Source organism: Empidonax traillii, unplaced genomic scaffold (assembly GCF_003031625.1).
Source record: "Empidonax traillii isolate 1590-97213 ecotype Southwest subspecies unplaced genomic scaffold, ASM303162v1 scaffold248:size1534464, whole genome shotgun sequence".
Classification (NCBI taxonomy): domain Eukaryota; kingdom Metazoa; phylum Chordata; class Aves; order Passeriformes; family Tyrannidae; genus Empidonax; species Empidonax traillii.
In genome coordinates, this window is record NW_020955441.1 from 1,009,050 (window position 1) to 1,032,240 (window position 23,191).

Consider the following 23,191-nt stretch of genomic DNA (forward strand, 5'->3'; position numbering starts at 1 on the left):
TTCCAGTGGAATCCTTAACTTAATACTAAGCCAAAAGAATGCAAACATAATTTTGTGAGAGCAAGGTTGCTTACCTTGGTAATTAAAAAAGCCTCTTGCCTTCTTTTCGGTGTTGGTAGGAATGACTGTCCCAATAAAGAAGTTTGCAATGGCAATAAGGAGAACAAATAGAAGAAAAACTTGAGCCTATTAATAGAAGCAAAAAGATTTTCCTCTTAGTTTTAATTTGTGCTGCTGTGGAGATGGTTATATAGTAAGTTATCTGTATGTGTTCCCTATGACAGGTTAATAATTTCTATAGTTTTCAAAACTACCAGGAATCAAGATAGCTGAATCAGCTAGTGACAACAGCAGATATTTTTTACTTAGGGGGTAATGAAATATGTAGTTATAATTTAATTTTATGTTAGTTTCTTTACGAGGAAAGGCAAAATGGAACAGTAATGCATTAATATCAAGTATAAGACATTTTAAAATTGTTATAAAATTTGTTTAGTTGCAGTGAGTTGTGACTTCAAGGGTTGTAATATCAAATTGTTTTCGGATCTCTTTTACAAGTAGTTCTAGTCTCCATCTCAGCAGAACGTAAAAATAAGGATGCTGTAGAATCTGTTTTCTGGTCCTGATTTCAATAGCTGTATTACACTCTCTAAAGTATTTCCATTTGAATTTGCATTCTGACCTTTTTTTACAGGTGAGGGAATAGCAGCAATCATTAGAGATTAAGGAATGGGTAGCAAATAGAGATTTTCTGCTGAGTAGGGCTTGAAAGAGTACAGTGATAAAACAATATTTTACTACTATTTATTCTGTCAAACTGCATCAAAAATAAGGGCAAAAGGGGCACTTAGCCAAGGCTCTAAATGAAGCCATGAATTATAAAAATCAATATAACCAAGCTGTCTGCAGAACATAAACTTCCTCTTTGCTTTTAAATGTATGTTCAAGGAAGAGTGTGGAGTAATTGTGCTTTCATTGAATGTAATGATTAAACTGCTCTTGCTTTTAGAAAGATTAAGCATAAACTGAAGCTGGGTGCCTTTGAAAACTCCACCTGTTGTGTAGCATTCCTCACACACTAATGCTTTAGGGTAGGCTAAAATACCACTTGCTTTAATGTTCTTTTAAAGGTTTACCTTTGCTTCCCATTCCATGCCAGCAGCAGTGATGCCGAGAAGACAGACAACAGTTATGGTGCCTATGATTCTGATGTCATTGGACTCATCTACTATCAGAGTATCACTCTCCTGAAAGAAGTGAGAAATGTTAATAGAACCAGTATTTCTCTGCCTAACTTGTGGGATCAAGTAACAAGGTGAAGCAGAGAGCAGTGGGCTGTCAAAGTTGCAGAGATTTATGAGACCAAGTGTTTGTATTTCATGTTCCAGCTGGCCTTTTGCAGTTGGGGTTATTTGGCTGTCTAATTAGATGACTGTTCCTCTTCTAATTCTGAGATTCTTGTCGAGAAATGTATGAAATGTATTCAGAAGGTAGAAATAATGGAGAAGCACTCTGTGGCATGTTTAGACACACCCCAGCTTCTTCCCAGTTAAAAATGTCCCTCAAGCCTTAGCTAAAAAGTACCACCACTTAAACAAATACATTGCGTAAAACAAACACCGCCCCCTAAAAAAAGAAAAAATGCCACACAAAACAAAACACAAAAACCCTAAACCAACTTAACCACATGCATAAAACATCTACATTTACCTTAAGAAGTTCCACAACTGTTTCGGCAAATCCAACGACGTACATGGCAACTGCCACTGCATTGGCAAAGGCGAAGATAAGTCCTATAGATCCACCAAACTCTGGGCCCAGACTCCTCGAGATAAGGTAGTATGCTCCACCTGCAGACAGAAATGGTTGTTATTTTGGCATAACTAAGTGCTCAGGTTTTGCTTCCCCCCCCCCCCATAACAATTACTGCAGAAATCTGTGCTTTTAGCCTCACAAATATAACTGGGCTTTGCCCTGTGTTGATAGAGGACACTCATAGAAAAGCAATCTGCTTTGTGCTGGTTCTGCCCTCTATTGCAGAAACCTTTTAGTGCATTTTAGCATGCAAGACTGGACCTTGTTATAATTTTGCATGATACATAATATAATTACACAAAGGAGAGAGAACCTCACTTCCAGACAGGTTCTAACTTACATGGATCTGTCGCAGTGTTAGCATGAAGGATCATATTCTGTGGTACATTGTTTAAGCTCCTGCATAGTGATGCAATGAATCTTTAATTTTTTTTGCATTAAGTTTATATACTTTTTAATTTGCTGTTGATCCACTGAAAGAAATCACTCCAAATATATTTCTTTATTATTTCTTTGCTTATAACACAGTTATCTCCATTCCATTTATTTTTCATGAGATCATATTCACTTACCTCCTCTTACTACTCCATTAGTGCAAATGGCAGACATGGAGATACATGTCAATGTTGTTACTACTACACTCAGAGCAATAACTATGATTCCAAGACCTGAAAGATCCGAAAAAGAAAGTATATTCAAGTGTATTCCGGTACCTGTTCTCCTTAAATGACGTAGTTAGAACTTGCCATTTTCCACAGGGGTTAGACCAGGCCAGATAGAAGTTAAAGGCTCTGAAACGCACTAGAAATTTGTTTCATAAAATACCTGACATGCACTTTTACAGCGAACTCATTTACTCGCCTTCCAAGGAGTGGCTGAAACGTAAGGGGTGTTATAAAGAAGGCATTAAACTGAAGGCATCCACTGATGTGCATCAGTGTTTCAAATGAGAGGAAGAGGTGTCTCCGTGCTCAGTTTGTTGAAGGATGTCCGACCTGGAATGCTCTGAATAGGAAAGACCAGCTGAAAGGTAAGAGAGCTCCCTGGAAAGCCAGCAGCCATCCCTCGCTCACAGCAGGCAGGAACACCTGAAATGCACTTCTCAGACGGAACTGAAATCTGGGGTTTATTAAAAGTGACGACCCAAACGTGCCTTAAATTGTGATGAGAGGTGGCTAGAATTGTTACCTTCCAGTTCCTTTAGAGGTACCACTTGGTTTATCGTCCCTCTGGTTTGTCTCACACGGAAATAATACATAAATACCTTTTTGGGCTTGAAAGCATTGGTAACCCTAAGATTTTTACCTCCACGGACAAACCCATTAGTTGCTATTGCAGAAGTTGACAACCCAGTAATTGAGGTTACCATCGTGGCGAGGAGAATTATGATTACTCCAAGACCTGTCAGTAATAAGAAGATAAAATATTTTACTCGAGTTCCATGTTTCCTACAAATCATTCTCTCTTTAAATTGAATTTTCAGGCCAGAATCAGAGCAATAAACTGAAAAGATGGTTTGTTGACCACTTGCAGCTTGCAGAACATTTTCATGGAGGCCATGACACAGTAGTAAATTATTTCCATCAGTCTTCAAGCAGTGATTCTTTGTGATAGGAGTACCCTAGCCAGAATTCTCATGATTTTCAAAAGCTGGAGGAAATGAACAAACAAGTGTCCCTTGACATGGATACTTATATCTTTATACCTCTAACTTATACCTTTAACAGGCATCCTGGCTGTTTAAATGAGGAGACTGACACATTAACCAGAGCTCTTGTAAGAATGCTGCTGTCTTTCATCAGATAATTAAATAGTGAATCAGAGGAAGATTCACAGAGCACCAGGGCAAAGAGTCAGTCAGGCAGAGAGACAAAACCTGAGTGATGTCCTCATCTCCCTCTTTCCCTGCAAAAAAGGAGTTTTAGTCTAACCCAGAACAAACACTTGAAAATGGAAATACTGCTTTTTAGATGCCATTTAATTTAACAGGTGACCTGTAATCTTAGAGAACTTAGAATATTCTTCTTTTTTTTTAGCTGATATCACGAACTTGTGTAATTGAACAGAAATAATCAAACATCTGAAGATCAGTGATAGGTGATTAGTTACAGGTGAACTGGGTTTTAGTTTAAGTTATACTCTGAAATCTGAGAATGTTTCCAGTCTTTGGTTATATGGTCAGATTTCTGTTAACTATCAGTTTTTAGTTTTATCTCAACTTGCTAAGGCTTATGCACTGTCTGCCTTATCTCTGTGAGGTGTGTAGGTGTTCGGTGTGGAACTGGAGAATATACATTGCCTGTAGCAATATTTATTGACCAGGGGTCATCCAGATTGAAACTTGGATCTGACAACTAACATTGAGCTAGAAGTACTACAAACCTATTGATTTACCTGCTTTATTTCTACCTTCTGGCTTCCAGATCATATTCCTGACTTGAATTCATACTGGATGGTTAAAACCATCCAGTCCCTGAGTGAATGTTCTTTGCTGCCTAAATTATAGCCGTGTTATCACAGTCCTTTAAGACAGAACAATGTCATATGCAAGACATAAATGATATATAACATGGTGTAGGATATTCAAAGTGATTTGAGCCTCTAATAAATTGTATTTATCCTACTGATTTCTGAACTCTGAGTAATCATGCAGCTGTTTTGTATGCATGCCTGTATAAAAAGAAATCCAAATGGTCATTCCTTTTGGTCAGCTGCCATTGTACAGAAGGTTAAACCATGCAAATGTTGTCTGAGAAGTGGCTGAACGTGATTTTTAATCAGCTGTTAACTCTGAAATTGAATAAATTACACATATTATTCTAAAAGTAGATTCAAAATTATTTGTTAAGTGCATGAGCATTCTAAGCAGTATTTTTCAAGGATGCTTTATTACATTTCACAATTCATGTTGCTAACATGCATATGATATATAGGGTTGCTAACTTGATAGTAACAGCTTCGTGGAATGACTTCTATGTTAATTTTTAAAAAATATTGTAGGATTTAGGAAGAAAAGTGCGTAAAATAAAATTACTCAACCAAAACATCATCATATAACATAATATAATATAATTGTGATAGTCAGGGCCAGATTTTCAGGTAACATAAACTTGTTGTTTTTCCCTTCCTTTGGCTAACCATTCCATGTACATGGAGTCCCCAGATGTTAGGTGAAAATACCAGACTAGTTTTGGACCTGGAATCTTCTCAGGACCATACTGTCCCCGTTTTCCCAGCTTATGATAAACAGAGATCTTTGTTGAATGTTATTTTTTCCTCCCTGTAAGAGCTTCTGCCCAAGACAGCCTATCAGGACATGGAAATAATTGGGTTTGCTCTCTTTGGCCCTCTAATGATGGGGATATAAATGGTGCCCAGATGGTGGTTTAACTGACTCATTTAATTTCCATGTTAGCAGCAGTACCCAGTGAAATCCCTGAGCCTTGGTGATGATGAGCTTCCATCACTGTTCTCCTTAAGCAGCTTGGCTAGGGACTTAAAGCTCATTGCTAATAAGACATTCAGAAAATGCAATGAGAAATTATTCAAATGGAATTTGACGTCTCATTTTCAGAAGTAAAACGAACCTCCTTGCATAACACATGCAACTTTTAAAAGCAACAACAGAGCAATAAACTATAAGGCAAGAGAGTCTGCTTATCAGTGAGTTAAAATGATAAAATTAAAAGTGAGAGCAGAAAGGTTGTAACTGATGTTGGTGCAAATTAATGTTAAAAATCTGATTAAAGTTTAGATTGAAAAGCAGGCATATGACTCCTAAGTAAGTTGTTCCAAAATGAATTACTCTTGCCCATGGCTATTCTCACACCTCAAAACAAAGTAATACTTCTTGATGATCTCAATAAGTTACTAAACTGCCCTTAAAAACTAATTTTGCATGAAACCCCAGAGCAAAGTCTTGGCAATATTAAGATGCAGAAATTTCATGGCAAGGCATATAGTTATGAGTGCCCTGGGCTGTACGTGCTCATTTGGTATGCATCATAAAGTCAGCAAGCACCCTTTTGTCAGGCACAGTGCTGTAGCCACGCAGGGAGCACTGCACAAGTACTAAAGTTCTTCCGCTTAGCTCTGGATCTTTCATTGTCGGGTTTCTTGTTTCCATTTGTGTTTCTCTAAGTTTGTGGCTGGATTTTTTTCTTAACAAGAGTTTCCTTCGTTACTGTTTTTTTAAAAGCTCAGTCTTACCCAAGTGAAACTTCTATGAAGTTACTGTATTTTACTGGAAATGAGACTTCAACCATGCAAAATTTTGGCAATGTTTCGATTCAATGTTTCATTTCACTTCCATTAACAGGGAAGTGAATGATATTTATATTGATCTGATTTTGAGTGCTGAGTTTTATCCAAGCCCAGCAGAGTTGATGCTCCTTAATTTACCTAATGTTTCCATTCAGTGAGCATCCAAACTGGAATACTTGCCATCACACCTTTGGATTGCATTTTTTGTAACATCTGGGTGCCAGTCAAAGATTAGGGCCCCAACACTGCAGATTGCAGGATCGTGGATCACAGAGTGACAGTGCCATTGCAGGTCATGTTTCTGCGCTTCCCCAGAGCAGCAGCTCTAAAAAGGCAGTTGTGCCACACAGAAATTGCACCTCACTGAGCTGCTCTTGTAGTGCTGGAGGTTCTTGCAGCGTTGTGAGCACTTTCCTCTCTCACTGGTTTCACTGAACGCTCAGCAGCATACTGGATGGAGGCCTCGGGGCCCAGTCTCCCAGGGACTGGCATTTGGAATTTGGATTAATTAAATCGCACAATGAAGAAGCAAAGATACAGCACATAATGAAGTGTACTTAGTTAATTTATATGAAAGCTGCAGCAGAGCTTTTTAAACTTAGTCTTTCATAGTACACTAGTACTGTTCTGTAGTTAAAAATAACAGAATCCTGATGAGATGAGACCTCCTTCCAGTTCTGTTTTCATCCTTGCAGAGAAGTGTGAGGAAGTGTTGTTTTTAATATGTAGATGACAAGGTTTGGGTTTCACAGATAAGCAAAGTGTGAACTCTTAAAGGTTAACTCTGTACTCACATATTAGAAATTGGCCCAAGTCATAAAGTTTACATCTGTTACAGGATCTAAATACAAATTTCACTAAAGCTTAGAAATATTCAAATGTGATGATCATATGCATAGTTAACAGATCTGTGCCTCTAAGCAGTAATTTGGCTGTGAGTCTGGAAAATTCCAATAGTTTGGAGAATTAATGTCTTTTACTCTGGCAAGCATTTGAAAACATTATTTAGTTCAACATGCAAATGCACATCTCAGATTATATATTAATCATGATCATGTATAGTTTATCCTCTTTATCCCTTCACTGTTGAAAATGATATTAAATAAGATACATACCAATTCCTGCTTGACCTACAATCCAGGAAAGTCGAATAAAGAGCATCACACCCCAAATATTAAGCATGCATCTTACCTAGGTTTTAAAGAAAAAATACTGCATTAGTGCAATGTTGGAAGTAGTGTTAACAACCAAAAGAGTGATAGAGTACATTTCAGGCTTTTAAAAAACACACCGAACGTCCCTGAAGTCCACCTCCCTCTCTGAATTCTTAAAAGACCTTAGTGTAACAGAACATATTTTATTTGCTTTTAATTTTTTTGTTTAGGAGCGCGGGTAAGTTTCTCACCAGCACACCCTTCACCCATCCGAACTTGACAAATCCTGCTTTGTTTTCCTCTTCCTTGCCGGCTGCTGTCTCATCCCCGGCGCTGCTCTCTCCATTAGCCACTCTCTCCACCGAGCCGGTGCTCACAGCGATGTTCTGCAGAATCACACAGAAAACAAACACACTTTTGTGCCAAGCAGAGGACACCTGGCTGCAGAAGAGACACGCAGGAGAAGGGAATTCCAAAGAAGATCAGTTTTACTGCTCTGGAGTAGAGAGCAATATTCCACTTACATCGGGCGTCAGCAGGTGGGCTTACTAACAGGGAGGAAACATGAAAGAACTGCTTAAGCAGAGTAAACACATTATTAGCTGTACTCAAGTGTTCTTATTGTGAACTATTCGACAAACATGTTGTGTGGATATGTTAGTAGAGCATCTAAGATAATGAGAGGCTCCTGGTTGGCCTCTGAATGCTGTTGCAACAATTTATGAATAACTCCAAGTGTAGAAGGAGAGATAATTGCTCACTAGTGAAAAGAGACGGAGTGCTGTATGGTGAAGTTATGGGATGAACTCCAGTGTTTTCTGTTGGATAAAGTACAAACATAACTGCAGCAGCAGATGGGTAACATATTCCTGAAAACAGTTAGAGAAATGCCAGTGAAATGTAGTAAATGAATAATCCTTTCTGTGTTTTAGCCACCTCTGGTGTGACCATAGTAAATAGGATTAGGAGTTGCTGTATTTGTGGTGTAACCAGAATAATAGCACAGAATTTTGGACTGTTCACATCCAGTTACAGATATGAATCTGTATTTTATCTCTTCAGCTCTTCTGCCCCAGAATCTTTGAGGCAATTTAGCACCATGATATGTTTCTTGTGGCTTGAATAAGAATTAGTCATGGTGCTGAGGTTTATACTCGTTGTCATTGCTGCTTTTAATTTCTATTTTTATCTTATTCAGAGCTCTCACTGGTTCTGGGAGGAGCTGGCATTAGGTTAGCTATTGCCAGATATTTTCTGGGTCCTCTGCAAAGGCCTTCAGGAAGGACCGTGCCCCTTGCCATAGTCTGCCAGAGTCAGGAGCAGGTACCACTTCAGGAGAGGAATCAAGGTGCTTTTAGGGTTTGGAGGTTAATGAAGATATTTCCAGATTAACTAAGCATGTCAAAGAGGAAAAACATCTGTAATTCTGTGTAATGTGAGATTTTTCATCTTGCTTGACTTTAAGGCTGTTTCTGTATTTTGTCCATTAACTTAAAAATACCCAACACACAAACCCAAAACAGACATAAAGACCAACTGAATATGCTTTATACACTAATGTCTGGACTTGCCCCTCGTGGATGGGGGCTCTAGCCATGATGGTGCAAGGCTGTAGAATGCCTTTGACATGGTAAATCCAGGACTGTGCTCACAAATGAGAAATAAGTGACTTGATAATACATTTTGACATGGACTAAACTTGGTGGCTACAGCCTTGTTGGCCCTAAGTGAAATGGGAATACAAGATCTATTGAGGGCCTGTGACTTTGAGCTCCTGAGTTACTTAGATACTTTTGACTATTCTTACCCTGAAATAATAATGGCTGTGTTTGCTCAAAATATGGTAAATGATTAAAGTGAGTTAAGAAAGATCAGCAGAATAATATGAGGGTTTTTTGCTACAGTGGTTAGAATTTCAAAGACAAAAAAATTAAAAGGATTTGGTCTTTGTACTTGAAACAAGTTGTTTCCTCTGTACTTTGAATTAATTTGTGCTCTCTATGCCATTATCATAAATTATGGCCTTAAACCTTCCATAAATGCATTTTAAATTGGTGTGCTTTAGTGAATGATTGGTTATTTACCAAGCAGCTGTACCTGTGCTACTCATGCATTAAGGATGTGGAATAAAAGTGACAGAACATTTTGAAAAGCTACTAAAATAAAAAGTTAAGTGCTTAAAACAAAAAAAAAATAAAAAAGAACTAACCCAAACATTTTCCTTTCCTTGTTTCAGAATGGCTTAGTCTTCATCTCTCCTGGGGCTAAAGATGATGAGCTCATCAAGTCTCCATAACAAGTGTGGAGAACAGCCAAGAGGAAGAAAGGTTAGATTATTTCTTATGTAGGGTAAATATTAAGCCCAAGTAATTATCACCAGCCATCAGCTGTGAAGTAGCACTTAGACTATTTTTTAGGGATTTAATTGGCGATCTGTGGCTTAATATGTGCGAAAAACTGACACGTCTTGCTAAAAGATGACACACATTTGACTCCAGCAGTGTGCAAACTAGATATTTGAAGTTCCTTTCAGCCTGCCTTACATTCTGACATTTGAAAAATTGCATATTAAAAAAATGTATTAAATATTAATATTTATCTTCTGATGTGAAGCCCAGCATCAAAGCACAATTGGAATGCTTATGTGATGTTTAGCAGTCTGAAGTCAAACATATGCCACTTCTTATCAGAATCTGGCAATGGGCTTTTGACAGCAGAGTTGTCTTCAACAATTTGAGTTTCAGATTGGGAGCGAGGGGGGCGGGATTGCCTTGGGGTGTAGTGTGGTAAACCCAGATTGTAGTGTTAAAGTAAAGTAGAGAACCTTCTTCAGAGCTGCCCCTCGGGCTGTTGTGTAACCCCTGTACCCACTCAATGGAGCATTTCATCCCCTCCTTGCTGGTGGCCAGAGCTCCTGCTGCTCATACATACCCTATCCTCCTGATAGGAGCTCTGCCTTTTCATACCATCCTAATTCCCTTCACTACTAATCTGCTATTTGGTGACCTCGTGTTTGTTTATCCTTCAGAACAGGCTCTGCAGACTGAAGTGATTTGTCCAAGGTCACCAAGGAGGACGGTGGGACAGGCAGGCCCAGACTCCAGCCCTGCTAATGGCGCCTCGTTTGTTCCAGGGCTGTGGGCAGTGGCTCCCACACCAGGGCCACAACTCACAGAAGGGCACAGCAGGTTGCCAGTGTAACAAAAATCCCATTACCTCTGACATTCACCTTCCTGTTTTGAAAGGCATAAGATTATCCTCCTGTAAACTGAATACTTGAAAAAGTTGGGAAATGACCAAGCTAGATGATTCTCTTTTCTCTTCCCTAACAGTCCCAAAAAAACCCGTGATGCAATTGTCCATTTTATTCTGTGATGTCATCTGTCTTATTTTTAACCTTCTCTAAGTGAAAGCCTTAAAAAAACCTAAACAAAATTATTTAATTTTGTTTAAAATACACAAACCTTTGAGAGATGCAGCAGTAAAAATTTTCTGGTTATGATCAAAACTGAAAATTCCTTAATATGCTCATGCTCAGTACATGATCATTCAGCATTATGTTTAAAGCCAAGACACTGTTTTACTCCTCTCTGGCCACAACTGAAGTAAATTATTTCTATAAGAGGAAGCTTTCTTCTGGGCATAGAAATGTGCTTAGTCTCTTGGGTAGCGGTTTGTACATCTGCAAATGAATACAGATACCAAATTCACATTTTTTCCCTTTGCATTCGTCTTTGGAAATGCTTCTCCTTTCCATGTAAGCCATTTTAGACAGATCTGTGGAGACCTTAATTGAAGTAAGTTAGGCCAAAGCTAGGAAGCTGTCCTAATAAGATCCTAAAGAATCAGGTCCTAATTTGCTAATGGCTAATTTTTTTCTTGATTTCATTATTTTATATTACCCTCCTTAGGACAGGTGAATCTCCAGAGAGTGAAAGTCTGAACAAGATCTGGACCAGAACCCAAAAATCAGATGCTTGTCCAAATTATCCAGACCTCAGAAGTATGTAAAACTGAGTGGAATGGAGACAAGAGCTTGTTTTCTTTCAAGATTTTTCATTTCCCAATTGTCCAACACAGAAAAAAGAATGGGGATTTTTGCTGTATAGTGACACTTTTAGTCTCAGCTGGACTGCAGCAATGATCTCTCTCCAGCCCTGCCATGATCAGTGCATAATTAAGAACCTCAAAAAAGTTTTTTGATTCTGAAAGTAGCTGTATCCTGTGCCTCCGCTTTTTACAGAGAACTTGGTATTGTGGCTTAAGAAGAAAGAGTCTAGTTTTACTAAAGTCAGTAGAGTAACATCATATTCCACTGTTTTGTAGTAGGTCTTTTAGTAGTTTAACCGTTTCAAAGTGCTTAATCTATTTGTTCTTGCCACAGAAGTTCTTATTACAGCTTTGCATGCTATTTGGTTTTTTTTTCCACATAGGTAATCAAGCCTTAAAATATCTAGATAGGTGACTAGACAGCAAAATTCACCTATCTGAGACAGTAACACAGAAATTAGTAAAATCTGGTATTTGAGACTTAAACATTACCAACTTCTCAAATTCTTTTGATTGGAAGTTTTCAATGTGCCAACCCCAGAGGATTGTACCTGACAAATGTATATTCTTCTGGAAGTAGCCATGGGGGGTGACAAAAGGGAGGATTATCATGATACAAGGCATGTTTTGGTATTTCATTATTCACTTACTGTGGTGTATACATGGAAAAAGTGGAGCAAACAGGAAGAGTCTGCTAAGGGGAAGGGGTTTTTTTCCCCCACAAAATGCATATATATCAATAGTAAACGCCTACACTGAGTCAACCAAAAAAAGGTCTCTCTTTTAGGAGAGCGGAGAAACAACTCTACAAAATCATTCAAAGGCAGGTTAGACAGTTGTGTTCTGGTATATAGTTCTCTCTGTAAGTTTATTTTACATGGATATGGCCCCATCTATTACATAAGCAAAGTCTAAACAGCTCTTCCATTGATAGATTAGGAGGAATTTAGCCAAATCATTCCCCCATAAATGCTTTCTATGCAGTCATTCAAGAGTCTCTTCAGATTCATTTTCGAATTCATTGGAATAATGAGCCTGAAGGCCTAAATTCATTCACTGAATGAGCACCTGAAAACTCTTGTCTGCTGTCCCTCTTCTGAGCAAACACCTCAGCCTCAACACCCTTGTTCTGGATTCTTTTTTGCAGTTTGCATGGTTTGTTATGGCAATAAACAGGGAGTGCTTTGGATTTCTGATTAATTGAGATTGCACATAATCTTTTTTATAGCACATTTGTTAATGAGTAGAATGGAGGAATCTGTCAAAATTAGTTATGCATTGATGTTAAATTCAAGTTTAGAATAAGTGTGAATTGTGTAGCCTGGTTAAATTACAAATTGACATTTATCATCTGCCATCCTAACTCTTACATGGAACAGAAGAGATTAAGTAGATCCATACTTTTAGACAAGATTAAGCAATGTTTTTCTGTTAATCAAGTACGTTATGACCACCTTTTAATAAAAATCTTTGCTTTGAGCAGGATACAGAGCATCAAGCAGACTGCAGTTACCAGAGGAAATATGGTAATTACTTGTACTTTTTCTCTTGGGCAAGGTCCATGAATCTAAGGACTTTCTCATATTAATAAACAGAATTAACAGTCTGGAAATAGAATAGAGAAAAATTGTATCTTTCCTTTTCACTTACCTTTGCCAGTTGTTCATGAATTTCTAATAAGCTTGGTCTGTTGAGCTTATTCCCACTGACGCTGCCAGTGTTCCTATAATAATCAATTTTGGGAACTGGATCCATTGTGTTATGGCCAAAAGTTTGTAGATAATACATTTTAGTGTGAGTATCATAGGGATGTAAACTGGCTTCTGTTTTCTCCGCATTTTGAAGGAAATTGTCATATAATTCTCTTTTTCCTGGTCTGTAACTGATTCTCAGTCTGTTCTGTGTTTCATCAGTAAAAGATGTTTCTTCATAATGTGGTGGGTCAGAGCCCACATCCTCTTGGGCTGTTTCATTGTTGTCAAGGCCTTCGTTAATTATGTTAACTTGAAACCGATTTGCATTTGGATCCGAGAATACATTTGGTGCGTTGTTCATGGACATCTTCAGGGATGCTGCAGACTCAGCTCACTGAGCCCTTTGCTCTTCTGTGGCTGCAGCCAGTTAGTAGCAGCTACAGCAAAGGGTTTACTGCTGTTTCATATGAAATCTTTGCTCCTCAAGTAATGAAGTTCTGAGAATTTTCTCTTGAATGTCTAAGCAGTCTTCCTAATGTTGTCTGCTGGGTTTCTGCTATAAAAGATATAAATAAAACATTTTTGTTTTCTTGCATGGTTTTCCACCGTAAGCTCTCCCTGGCCTAACCAAGTATCCATGAGACTGTCATCCTATGACTTATTGGCTAAAAAAATGGTTGAGTCAAAGGCTGAGTTTGTGGAGATGTTTCCATCTGTAATCGGCACTCTTGACCCCTTAACCAAACCAGCAGTAGTTTGGTACAGGCCTGAGCCCTAAATGGGCCAAGAACTCCTCTAGTTTCAATCTGTTTTATGAAAACCTAGAAAGGAGCAGGGTGACACAGTGAGCATTCGTGTACATGGATCATGGAACATGATCATGCAATGAAAACAGTTGGAAAGCAGGGGGCTGACTCCTCTGTAACCTGCTGCTCACCAAGTCCCTTCCAGGAGAGTTGCTCCCTGTATGGTGCAGGCATTGAGTCTGTCTGAGGTACAGGATTTGCATTTGTCCTTGCTGAATGTCATGAGATTCCTGTTGTCCCATTGCCCTATCCTGTCTGGGTCCCTCTGAGTCGCAGCCCACAGAAAAGTGGACATGGAGCTGTAAAATCTCCTTCTCACCTCCACTTTCCCACACAGACCCTCATCAAAGAAAACAAACGAGCAAACAAAAACACCAAGAAAAGAAGGGGTGTGTATATTTAAGGCCTTTAGTGAGTTAAGTACCTTTTCAGCAATTTTCAGTGTGGGCTAGATGGCCCTTAAATGATCTACAAGTCTTGAAACATATTCCTAAGGAGATTAGAAAGTGGTTGTGTAGATAGATCTGTATAATTCAGCAGAAGTCTGGGCCTATTCAAAGGCACTAAACCAGAGCATGCTTAGACATTGAAACTCTGCAAGTGATTGTAAAAGCAGAAAGTTTTAGAAACAGAAGATATCTTATAAAGCAATTTATGAACTGAAAATCTAGGTAAATAAGCCCATTACAGGCATTTTTTCAAAGTTTCATGCTTTTACAAGAGGTTGGACTAGATGACCTCCTGAGATTTTTTTCAATTTAAATTTCTCAATGATTTCATGAAATGCATTTGGCCACTTGGCACGGAAAGATAAATATTTCATCAATATTTATTGCTCAGCAATGCAAATCTTCTCTAAAATCACATATCAAAATTATAGTTTGAAGAGCTGATAATGAAGTCCTCCATCTTCAGTATGAGGTACACCTAAAGTGTATTTTCTCACTTCTTCCATCAGCTATGGATATTATTCTGCTGCCACCTCCCTGCTATGATACCACTTTTTAACCCCCTCATATTTATGATGGTTTTGCTGTTTAATGTTTTGTAAGCCTCACAGCAATGTTACATTTATTTAGTTTATTTTACTTCTACTGTCTCTAGATTATCAATAGTGTTATTATTATTACACATTTCTTATCACAGATATTATTCTGCTTCCTTCAGCCTTTTAAAGTTGCAAGGAAGTGTTTCATCTTCAGGCATGAAGAAGCAAAAACAAATCTTCTATCATTAAGGTCAGTGAAACTATGTTTGTTTTCATCTCCCTGACTGAATGAAATCCCAATTCTTTGATGACAATTTGCTTTGATGACTTGTGCTACCAAGTAAAATGATTCTGTCATTTCACTGTCTTATTTCCATAATATTACTGTTTTGCTAGGAAAAGTAAAGTCTCTTACCTTTCTGCCGTTCTTGAAAATAACACTTTGGTTTTCACAGTGTATTTCCAGAGGTCTCTCAACTGTTATTTGCCATTAATTTTGTGTTTAGCATTCTAGCATTACACATAAATAATCAAGTTTACCTTATTCAGGGTAATTTAACTTACCATTCAATCCTGTGTTTTTAGGGAAGGACAATCTGCCTCTTTTATTCATGCATATAGTGTGTCCCACTCTTTGAGGCATTACAGACTCTGCCTTATTGGCCAGATTTTTCTCCTACTTAATACACTGAATAGACCATCCAATCCCTCTCTTTCAAAACATTTCTAGATGGTGATTTAGAGAGACATTCTAGCTTGTTACCTATTAACCAGCAAATGTACCTATCCATTACAATTACTGACTTTATGGCATTGCAAAATTTCTAAGGGGGCCTGAAAATACTTTTGTTATCTCCATTTCCCTCCCAGCTATGCCAGATTCTGTGCACAGATCATGTTCTCTCTTGTTTTTCACTTCTGCTTATATAGTCATGCAGATAACGAGTTCAGCACAGGATCTGCTCAGTGCATTTTATGCAGAAGACATTCAGTGAAGCCAGTGGGATCAGTCACTGGGGGGTCCTCTTGTCCTACATGCAGTTTTGAACCATTTACTCCTGACCCCTTTTTAAGTTTTATTATGTATATTTAAGGAAAAGCTTTGAAAAATTATATTCTCTGTATTCTTTCCAGGAAAGACTTCCTTGTCTGTTTGGGATGCAGAGAAGGGCAGGCAGGAAATAACGAAGCTTTGTAATCGTAAGGGAACTTGATAATTGCTTCCAGCAATAGATTGGGTCAAGAACAAAATTGATGATATTGGGGTTCTTTGGGTATGTTTGCTGTGTTTGTTATGTAGTTTAAAGATTACTGAACTATATTTAACCCAGATAACTTAAGAACCTTCAGCACTCTAACCTGACAGCACAGAGCTCAGCTGTGCTGATTAGATGTACATAAAAAGAATGGCAGTGTCAGGTCTCTGCAGTAGATAATCCTATCCAGCAATAACAGATCACACAAATCATTGTACTGATATCTACCTTGGATTTTATGGTTAAATTAACTAGGATAAATGCAACACATTGAATCTCTGAGGGTCTGGCATTTTTTTTTTTCTTATGTACAATCTGAAGCAGTTGAGAAGCCCTTATATTCACAAAACTGTTTATGTTTTATAATTCAGCTGGACCGGTGTAGATTGATGTTGGCTTTTCCTCTCTTCCATACTTCAGACAGAAGATTCATGTCCTTCCCCATACAATCAAGTATTTCATGTTCCAAATGGCACTTGAGGTCTGCTGTTCCACTGTCTGCCTCTGCCTAGTATATAAGGCAAAAGAAACAACATGTATTTTTCAGAATACATGAAAAAAGAAAGCAGCTGCTGTAACTGATCTCCTTGTCTTAGCTCCTCGTTGCAAACAAAGCTGTTTAGCAAAAGTGACAGTGCCCAAAATTCTAATGCCAGCCTTCTTAAAAACTGAATTGAATTTCTGTCAAGTACTGTCACACTTGCTAAACAGCTGTGTGTATGAGGGTGACCTTGAATATCCAGATTTGAGTCTCTGCTTTCACTGTTCCACTTTGCTTTGATAGGATCTCCCATGGCCAGTTCTTCAGTGACAGTCCAGATCACACACTGTACAAAGTTGCAGCTGTGGAGAGGGGCTGGAGAGTACAGAGCTCTGCAGTCAGCTCTGGACCCCTGTCTCTCTTTGGGGCTGGGTACAAATGGGTAAGCAGCATGACTGTCTCTGCTCTGGCCTTGCCAAGCTGGTGTAATTATTGCTGGGAGCTGTTAACCAGGTTAAGTTCCAGTTTAAACTGAATCAACTTTTGTAACCAAGTAGTAAAAAACTGGCAGTTGACCAATACAGCTAGAGTTAGATTGGTTACTTAACATTCAATTTTTCTCTTCACTTAACATTTGTAGCAATGTAGGAGATGCTGGTGAACTGGGACCGTGGTGATGTTGATTTGGATTGGAGTTTGGAGCAGGTAATATGTTTTGTATAGCTGAATGTTTGTAGTATCAAAAACTTCCTTAATGATGTTTGTTTCCTTTCCAGAAATTCTGCTTGAGTTTCTGTTACTGTAGATTGGGAGATCTATCAAAAAAATACTGATGTGAGTTACACAGTGTTTGCAGAGGAGCACATCAAGATTTCACAGAGAAGCAATGATCTTTCCTCATAACCAGTCAGTAGTAGAGCACCTGCTTTTCTTGGAAGGTGAGAGATGAGTTAGTAACTGATGTGATCTTTGGCCTTCCCATTAGTTTCTTAATATTGGTAGCATGTGGACAAACCCATGTTCCTCTCACCTCAGCAACATGGACGCACACCTCTTCCAGGCACCCCTTCAACATTTGTTGTCCTCCACTTTTGTATTCTCAGTGTAAAAGCAAAGACTACGAGTTTCAGAAAATTGTGTCAGATGAGGAGGGGAGGGTGTTACCATTTAAACATTCACCATTCGTGAGCCTGTCTTTTGTGTTATTCATCTTTTTCTCCAGCCTATCATGAGACACAGTAGAAATGAGATCTTTCTCTGAAGAAGCAGATATCATCTGACTCTTAAAATATTGGCCATCATCACTTTCTATTGAATTATTGTAGTATTTGTTTTCTGTTAACCATTTCTTACCTACCATTCCACTGTTCATCAAATAAAAGCAACAGGAAGTGCCTTTTGAGTTTGCAACAAATATTTATTTAACAAAATGGATGCCACCAACATATCTCCAAAATGCGGGTATGTATAACAAACGTAACAACAGTTGGTTTCCAAAATGAAATCAACATCAAATTTAAGGCAGGATATTCTGTGAGTTTTCATGCAAGAGCATATTCAAATGTTCCTTTATCCAGCCCCTCAACTTCATCTTCCCATGTAGAAGAAGGCATACTGCTGTAGGGGTCTAGCAAGATTTTGAAGCATCGGATAATTAGAAGTCCCAAGAAAACACACAAAATCCCCACAAAGGCAAAGCCAGTTTTTTGCTCTAGAGTCAGAGGGAAGGCAGACATTTCGTTGACACTCATGCTGGCTGAAGTGTTGCTGCAGTAATTACTGCTCATCATTGGGCATCACATCTTGGTGACTCTGTGGGGTTTTCACCTCTATTGCTTCTTTGCCTGCATAGAAAAGTCCAATCAGTGTGGTTAGAGCTGTAGTACATGAACATTTCAAAATGAAAACCAGCTTGGATTTTAGCAGTGCAGTGTCCTGTTGTTTTTTCACATTTAAATTAATATGAAAAAATCACAACTTTTAGCCTCTACACACCATCCACTTACTGTGCTCTGAGACAGCAAACTCACGGTTTTCTGGCTTTCTGTCTCCTCAAAACAGAAATTTCAGCACACGGCTGTTGCAAATAGCATTTTGTCAGATTGGGCACAAGTCTACAGATTCTGATTTGGCAATACTCACCAAGGTCTCCACCTGGAGAAACCAGGTAAGTTTTCTGAAATGGCTTTAAATCTCTGTCCTTAAACTAGTTAAACTTGCACTGACCTCAAAGGCAGTTTCAGCCAAATCATGTGGATTTTGCCATCTGATTTAGATCATGAGTCTAAATAAATAGATCCAACTTGTAAAATAAACCCCTGTGTGTGCAATTTTATTGAAGTCTTGAGCCCCAGTTTCAGAAAAAAAATGCTGTGTATTTGAGGTTGTAAGAAAATGAGCATATTGGTAAAATTACCCCTTCAGCTTTCTCTATACATTTCCACTCTTGTGTATGAGGAAAGATTGGTGGGAGAAGAGATAACAGAATTAAATTCCTTTCCCCTCAATCTTGCTCTCATTTGTTTCTTCTTGGTCTTCCCCTTAAACACATACATATCCTGCCATTTTTACAGGAAACAGCAGGTCTGAACCCTCTCCCGATGGTGCTCAGGGGGCTGACCCTGATGTGTGGCCTATGGAGGGCAGGAGACTCAGGCAACTCCCCCCTGCCACCGCCACCGCCACCAGGAGAGCTCGGCGTGTTTCCAGCCAGGTGAAACTTTTTATTTTTGTCTGTTTAAGGAGATCTTTTGTATAGATTTTAATTGGGGGTGGGGATCGTTTTGCTTTATTTTAGGTTTTCTGTCAGATATTAGAATCACATCTTTCTTTTGTACCTATAGACAGCAGGAGATTTGGAAGGACCTGGACATCAAAAGCACCAAAGGACAAAGGCACTTTTATTCTAAGGTTAGAGCTTGAGGTTTCCTGCCTCTTGCTAACACCTATTTAACGAACGTGCCTCAGGGAAAAACTCTTTTTGTTAACAGTTCCACCGTCTTTTCCCCCAGGGAATTACCAGTATCCATTTATTTCTTGGCAGAGTAATTAGGCCACGCGGAGCTCTGTGCTGCCATGGCTACACCGCTGCAGGTACCTGCACTGCTAAGCCAGGTTAAAGGGAGCTCTGGTGTCTCTACTCTGTACTGCAGGCATGGCTGAAAGTAGCCATACCCTACAGTTAAGAACAACAGAAAAAGTTAAAATAAGATTTGGTATTCCTGAGCAGACAGAAATGGACAGAACTTATCTTGTTTGGTGTCTCCTTTCTCACTTCCGAATTTGTGGGATTTTTGACTAATTATCCTGTAGTGAATAAAAGTTTTAAAACAAAGGTTAAAAGGGCAAGACACAACTCTTTTCCTTTTTGCAATAAACCTCAATGTTCTGTGTGCCAGAACATAACAACCAGCGTTCTATTTATTCTGTAGAGCTATGTATGAGATCCTTCCTTGTTTTGAATTATATTCTGCTCTTTGGGTCATACTATTTTAATTCCTGTTAAGCTGGAGAAAAGATCCAGATATGGCCTATTGGAATTAGAAATAATGTCAACAACAAGCAATATTTATTTTCTGAAAATGTATCATAGGTAAAGCCCACCTGCTGTATGGATTTTCATTGGGCATACTTCCAATTTTTCTATTAAGTTTGACCTTATGCAGAGTAAAAAAATCACAGAAAGTTCAATATCACAAATTTATGCCACAAATCAGTTGATTTGAACAAGAACCAGTCAAGGAAAACAATTACTTTCCTAAAGTCATAGGACACTGGGTTATAAAAATTAAATTCAAGGCTTATACTGGAAAATGGTATGTAGTCATTACCTAGAAAAGCCAGACCCCAAAACCCCAGTTGCTACCTTGAAAGACAGAGAAAAATCTTAGGGATAGGCTGGCTGTGGAGAACCCTGCATTTGAGCTGAGTCCAGGCAAATATGTTTGTGTTTGACATGACATTTCTTCACCATAGAGAGCCATTTTCCAAGAGTATGACTTCCAGTCTTACTAATTTTGCAGGTTGCACGCTGGAATTAATGGGATTTGTTTGTACATTATGTGTTTATCAGGAGACACTATGGGACAGATGTCTGTGCAAAACTGGACTGATGCTGAAACATGGAAAAATATATCTTAGTTTTATCCAACAAAAGTTTGGCTGAAATAGCTGCATGAAAAAACACCATGCATTTTGCTAGGAGGATGGGGGGAGGGATTGATTCTGGGAAACTCTAATGTGCAGCTTTGTGTTCTTCTCTTCCTTGTCCTGAATTTCAGAAATTGTAATTGAAGCTTTCATGTTCATAGGAAATTTTGCTTTAATTATGTATCCCCAAAACTGTGGTAGCACGTCTGACCTTGAGTGCCTTTTTATTGTTTCCACATTGTAGTGCTGCACACAGGTTAATGTCCTCTCCCAGTTAGTCAGACACCCTGTCATTTGCTGCAGAGTATGTGTCAAGTCCTGAGTCAGAAGACTGAATGCTAACCAACATGGCCTGGATCCAAAAATCCTCAAAGATAGCCTTTAGGAAAGCGTGATGGGGACAGGCATTGTATCAGTTAGAATCTGCTGAGCCATTTTGGGGGGGCTGGCTCCAGACTGAGCTCGACTTTTTTTTTTTTCTCAGGTCAAGAGTCTGCTCCTTGGAGTTGCCTGTATAAAAACACTGGCCAAAAGAAAGGCTCTTTAACATCCTGCTGTGAAATAAAAGGCCGTTGGAAGCCTTTCTAAGGGCAGAATAAACAATCAGAGTCCTAAAGAAAATAGGATTGAGGAAAACAGCATATAGACCACTGAGCTAAGAAGAACAGAGGTATGAGCTGGGGGTGCTGGCTGCACCTGTGGGGAGGTGGAGAAGGGGAACACTATGGGTACTAAGTATTGTGAGGCAGCTGGAAGAAAGACAAATTCTTATCCTAGGAGCATCACCAACCCAACTCTGCCAATGTTTGGTGTTGATTGAAGACCCCGGTTCCAGTTCTTTGGTGGTTTGGAGTGACAGGATGACGCTTTTTTCAGATCTAGCCTTTACTCGTATATCTACAGAGAATCTGAGAAGATTAAGAAAGTAAGTAGCCAGAATAATCTTCCTTGTATGTTGCATTTCAGTCCTTTTCTCACAGAACTCCCCATAGGACTTATTTTTCTAATGGCTCAGTACTGGAAAGGTGAGTCTCAAGCTGGGAGCATTCATCCTCTTGGCATGATTAAACTTCAGTTGCCTGAAAACCCACTTCATAAACAGTACTGTGCAACAAAATGGACCAAATCACTGGCCATCTGTTCACCTCTTGGATGTCTGCAGCCCAGCTGCTGGTTCATGGATGTGGTCATTCTCAAAGTACTTCTAATAGCTTCAGTCCCAAGCTTGTGTTTGAGTAAGAACAAACCTAACTTGAAAAGGAGGTGATTTGGTTAAGGACGTTTAAACAGTCACTCTCTGGGAGTTTTGGAAGCACCTCATTTGCACTTAACTATCTCTTCAGGGAACCTGAACTGTATTCCAGAAATGCTATAACAGAAATTGGGCATAGGAAGTGATAGGATGAAAAGACTAAGAGTGGAGAAGTCCTAATGAAATAAAAATTTGCATGAATATGGAATTCTCCAGTGGGCCTGAGCTACCTGAGTTAACAACACGTGGCCAGAAATGCTGCAAAAGCAATGCTGTGACCACACAGCCAACCTGTCATGCTCATGTACACACTCCATATTCTCTAAATTGCAGGGCAGAAGACTGTCTCTTCAGGGTTATAAAAAAATATACAGGGAGATGAAGGAAGGAAGGCCAGGGCATGGATGCCCAGCAAATGAAGGTACGGCTCACTGCTCTGCAAGGAGAGCAAAGCCCACACAAGCAGGCAGTGTTTTTGCAGCATGGTAACTCAGCGTGCAAGCAACACTTTTCCACTTAAACAGCATTCCCCTGCAAAGAACCAGCAGCCAGGCAGTGACACTTCCATCCTACCAACAAGCAATGAATTGCAGAAATGAGATTTTATCCTTAGCAAATACGTGAGCCTGGAGTCTCCATCGGACAGGAGCTCTTGTGCTGTGAATGCCTGTATGTAGTCTAGATTTGGATAATACAGTGATGCAGGAAAATAAAACGCTCATTAGCATCATCCTTAACTTATGAACGTGGAAAAGTGTTGCCTGCTTCCCTGGGGACGGCGGCTGCGAGAGACCGAGCACCTGCAAAGCAATTGTTGCTGTAGGATTGCGTGCAACAGCCTTCGCTTTCCCGGCCCCGCGATATCCAAGGAGGGCAGATTTAGGCTCTGCCCCTGCCCCTGCTCCCCCCGCCGCCCCGGGTGCCTCGGTGCCCCCCGCCCCGCCGGGCCGTGCGGGCCAGGCCGGGCCGGGCCGGGCCGGGCCGGGCAGCGCCGCAAGGTCAGAGCCCGCCGCCCGACCGCCCGGCCCGCCGCGGTGCGACCGCGGTACCCACCCGTGTCCTCCGCGCCCGCGCTGCCCATCGTGGCGGAGCGTGGAGCTCCCACGGCTCCGGGGCCGCCTCGCTGGCTGTCGAAAGCCCCGGTTGGAGTCCCGACGGCTCCGGGCACGGGGTGGTCCCGGGCGGCGGAGGGGGGGGCAGCTCGCCCGGGCTCCCCTCGCCGCCCGGCGATGCGACCCCGCCGGGAGATGCTCAAAGCGCCCTAATTAAAAAATTAAACACGG

At 39.8% G+C, this 23,191-nt stretch overlaps 2 protein-coding genes and 1 long non-coding RNA gene across 6 annotated transcripts in view; 1 reads left to right on the forward strand and 2 right to left on the reverse strand.

Moving 5' to 3' along the window:
- The window catches only part of SLC12A1 (solute carrier family 12 member 1), a 46,425-nt gene extending 30,754 nt beyond the window's left edge, over positions 1-15,671 (reverse strand). The window contains exons 1-8 of one of the 3 annotated variants that reach the window (XM_027888931.1): positions 15,335-15,671; positions 12,933-13,532; positions 7,484-7,618; positions 7,194-7,269; positions 2,388-2,483; positions 1,711-1,850; positions 1,137-1,247; positions 75-186 (exon numbers count right to left, since the gene is read on the reverse strand). In XM_027888931.1, coding sequence (XP_027744732.1) covers positions 75-186; positions 1,137-1,247; positions 1,711-1,850; positions 2,388-2,483; positions 7,194-7,269; positions 7,484-7,618; positions 12,933-13,343 — 1,081 coding nt within the window. In that variant the 5' untranslated portion in view covers positions 13,344-13,532; positions 15,335-15,671. Of the gene's footprint in view, positions 1-74; positions 187-1,136; positions 1,248-1,710; positions 1,851-2,387; positions 2,484-3,120; positions 3,217-7,193; positions 7,270-7,483; positions 7,619-12,932; positions 13,533-15,185 lie in introns of all 3 variants that reach the window. The other 2 variants (XM_027888929.1, XM_027888930.1) reach the window with 2 other exon arrangements.
- Positions 1,169-21,308, forward strand: LOC114059920. 2 transcript variants are annotated; one of them, XR_003571773.1, is made up of 10 exons: positions 1,169-1,315; positions 2,660-2,845; positions 9,469-9,559; positions 10,261-11,029; positions 12,766-12,808; positions 14,929-15,020; positions 16,811-17,212; positions 17,313-17,445; positions 18,569-18,674; positions 21,141-21,308. It is a non-coding gene; the product is annotated as an uncharacterized LOC114059920 (long non-coding RNA). The 2 variants fall into 2 exon arrangements; XR_003571772.1 differs by lacking the exon at positions 14,929-15,020 and having other exon boundaries at positions 16,811-17,445.
- On the reverse strand, positions 17,904-23,191 carry CTXN2 (cortexin 2). Its single transcript, XM_027888941.1, has 2 exons — positions 22,962-23,191; positions 17,904-18,351 (listed from the first exon to the last, which is right to left on the reverse strand). The coding sequence occupies exon 2, from the start codon at positions 18,295-18,297 to the stop codon at positions 18,049-18,051; it is 249 nt and encodes an 82-aa protein (XP_027744742.1). The 5' UTR covers positions 18,298-18,351; positions 22,962-23,191; the 3' UTR covers positions 17,904-18,048.